Source organism: Echinops telfairi, unplaced genomic scaffold (genome assembly GCF_000313985.2).
Source record: "Echinops telfairi isolate 266 unplaced genomic scaffold, ASM31398v2 ScPeMD7_7415;HRSCAF=8453, whole genome shotgun sequence".
In the NCBI taxonomy this organism is placed as follows: Eukaryota; Metazoa; Chordata; class Mammalia; order Afrosoricida; family Tenrecidae; genus Echinops; species Echinops telfairi.
In genome coordinates this window covers 1,072,827-1,074,454 of record NW_022111315.1, presented here as the reverse complement: position 1 = coordinate 1,074,454, position 1,628 = coordinate 1,072,827, and the positions used below count along the sequence as shown (strand labels likewise).

The 1,628-nt window shown below is 41.6% G+C and overlaps 1 protein-coding gene across 1 annotated transcript in view; it reads left to right on the top strand.

Annotated features, from left to right (window-relative positions):
* Positions 1–1,628, top strand: part of KIF4A (kinesin family member 4A) — a 187,159-nt gene that overhangs the window by 167,915 nt on the left and 17,616 nt on the right. Inside the window, exon 25 of the mRNA XM_045296988.1 lies at positions 165–459. Within this exon, the coding sequence (XP_045152923.1) occupies positions 165–459 (295 nt within the window). The remainder of the gene's footprint in view (positions 1–164; positions 460–1,628) is intronic.

The following is a 1,628-nucleotide window of genomic DNA, read 5'->3' as shown; positions in this document are numbered from 1 at the left end:
AACCACTGCTTTACAGGAATAGAAAGGTTCATCTTTCTTCTGAGGTACAGCTGCTAACCTTGTGGTTAGCAGCTCAACGAGCAAAAATGTGAGCGCTTTGCCGGCAGTAGTGCAATGATTTACTACTATGTAAAGTTAGGATCAATATTACATGAAAATATAAGAATGGGCCTGAACATGGAGGAACGTTTCTCAGTACATTTCAAGAAAGCTGACATTTTCTTACCTAATGAATGGGAGAACGGTGGTCATATTCCAAATAAATTGAGCTTCTATTTTCCCTTCCAGCTGGTCTCCTCCAAAATACAGGTCAGCAAACTTGAAAGCAACCTAAAACAGAGCAAGGCCAGCTGTGCTGACCTGCAGAAGATGCTATTTGAGGAACGAAATCACCTGGCTGAGATGGAGACAGAGTTACAGGCTGAGCTGGTCCGAGTGGAGCAGCAGCACCAAGAGAAGGTAAACTTTGTCAAGCCAAGACACTGGGAAGCAAAATGACATTGCCTTTTATTGCGAATTGGGGCGGAGGGGGGTGCATACTGTAATGTGTTTCCTTCGAAACATTTTATTCAAAAGGACATGTCGTTTTTTGGTGGTTGTTGTTGTTTTTAATTATCAAATTCTGTAAATAAGAAGTCTGAAACAGCAGAAATGTTACTTGTCTAGGTTTTCAAAATTAACATGCTGATAAACATGGCTATATGTAGTGTGGTGAATTACTTGCTATGGCCCTTCTACCCATCATCTTTATAACTCCCACCAAATGTCTGGGTAGAACTATGCAAAATGAGATGCTAAATTGCTAATAATGTAAATAAGGGGCATGGTATCCTTGTTGGATAAGACTATGCAAAAGAGGTATATGGATCCAAAATAAGGGAATTGGTCAGGTTTGCCATCCTATTTGATTTAAAATGAGCCACAGCAGAGGCAAAAGTAGGGTCCTATTACCATCAAGAAAGAAAAAGGAGCCAGGAGTGGTGATCCCTGTGCTGAACTTTCTTGATCCAGGATAGAGAGCTGTGACACCACAGATGGCAAGAATTTGCAAGTACCAAGGACATGTCATATATATATATATTTCAAAAGCAAAATACAAGAAAGGAAAAACCCAAAAAAGGAAGGAGGGGCAGAGAATTAGAATCCAAAGACCAGCATCAGACAGAGCAGTGGGCTTTCTGACCCACAGAGCAAGAAAGTTAAGTGTCTTTGAGTAAGAGACTTGTTAGAGGAGTGGAGAACATCCTGGGCAACTAGTATTGCCAACCGACAGTTAAATTTAGGCCTGAGACTTTTTAGCAGAGTTGAGTATCTTTTGGTCATTTATTGGCAAAGCTAAAGGAGTTTTTTAACACTTGCCTGAGTAGGGCAGAAGCTAAGGAACCATGGGGCTGAGATGCCTGACCAGAGGTAACGATAGGGGTGCTTATGGCACTGGCTGACAAGAGGCTGCCCTGACTGAAGAACTTTACCCTCAGCATTTCAGATCCTGAATTGTAACCAGTTACTTCCCTGATAGACACTGTAAGTGTGGGTTTTGTCTGTGGATTTTTTTATGGTCATTGCAGTGAATTATCAAACCCAACAGAGAGTAGAGGTTGGAGGTTGGAAGCCCTTAAACAGCTAGT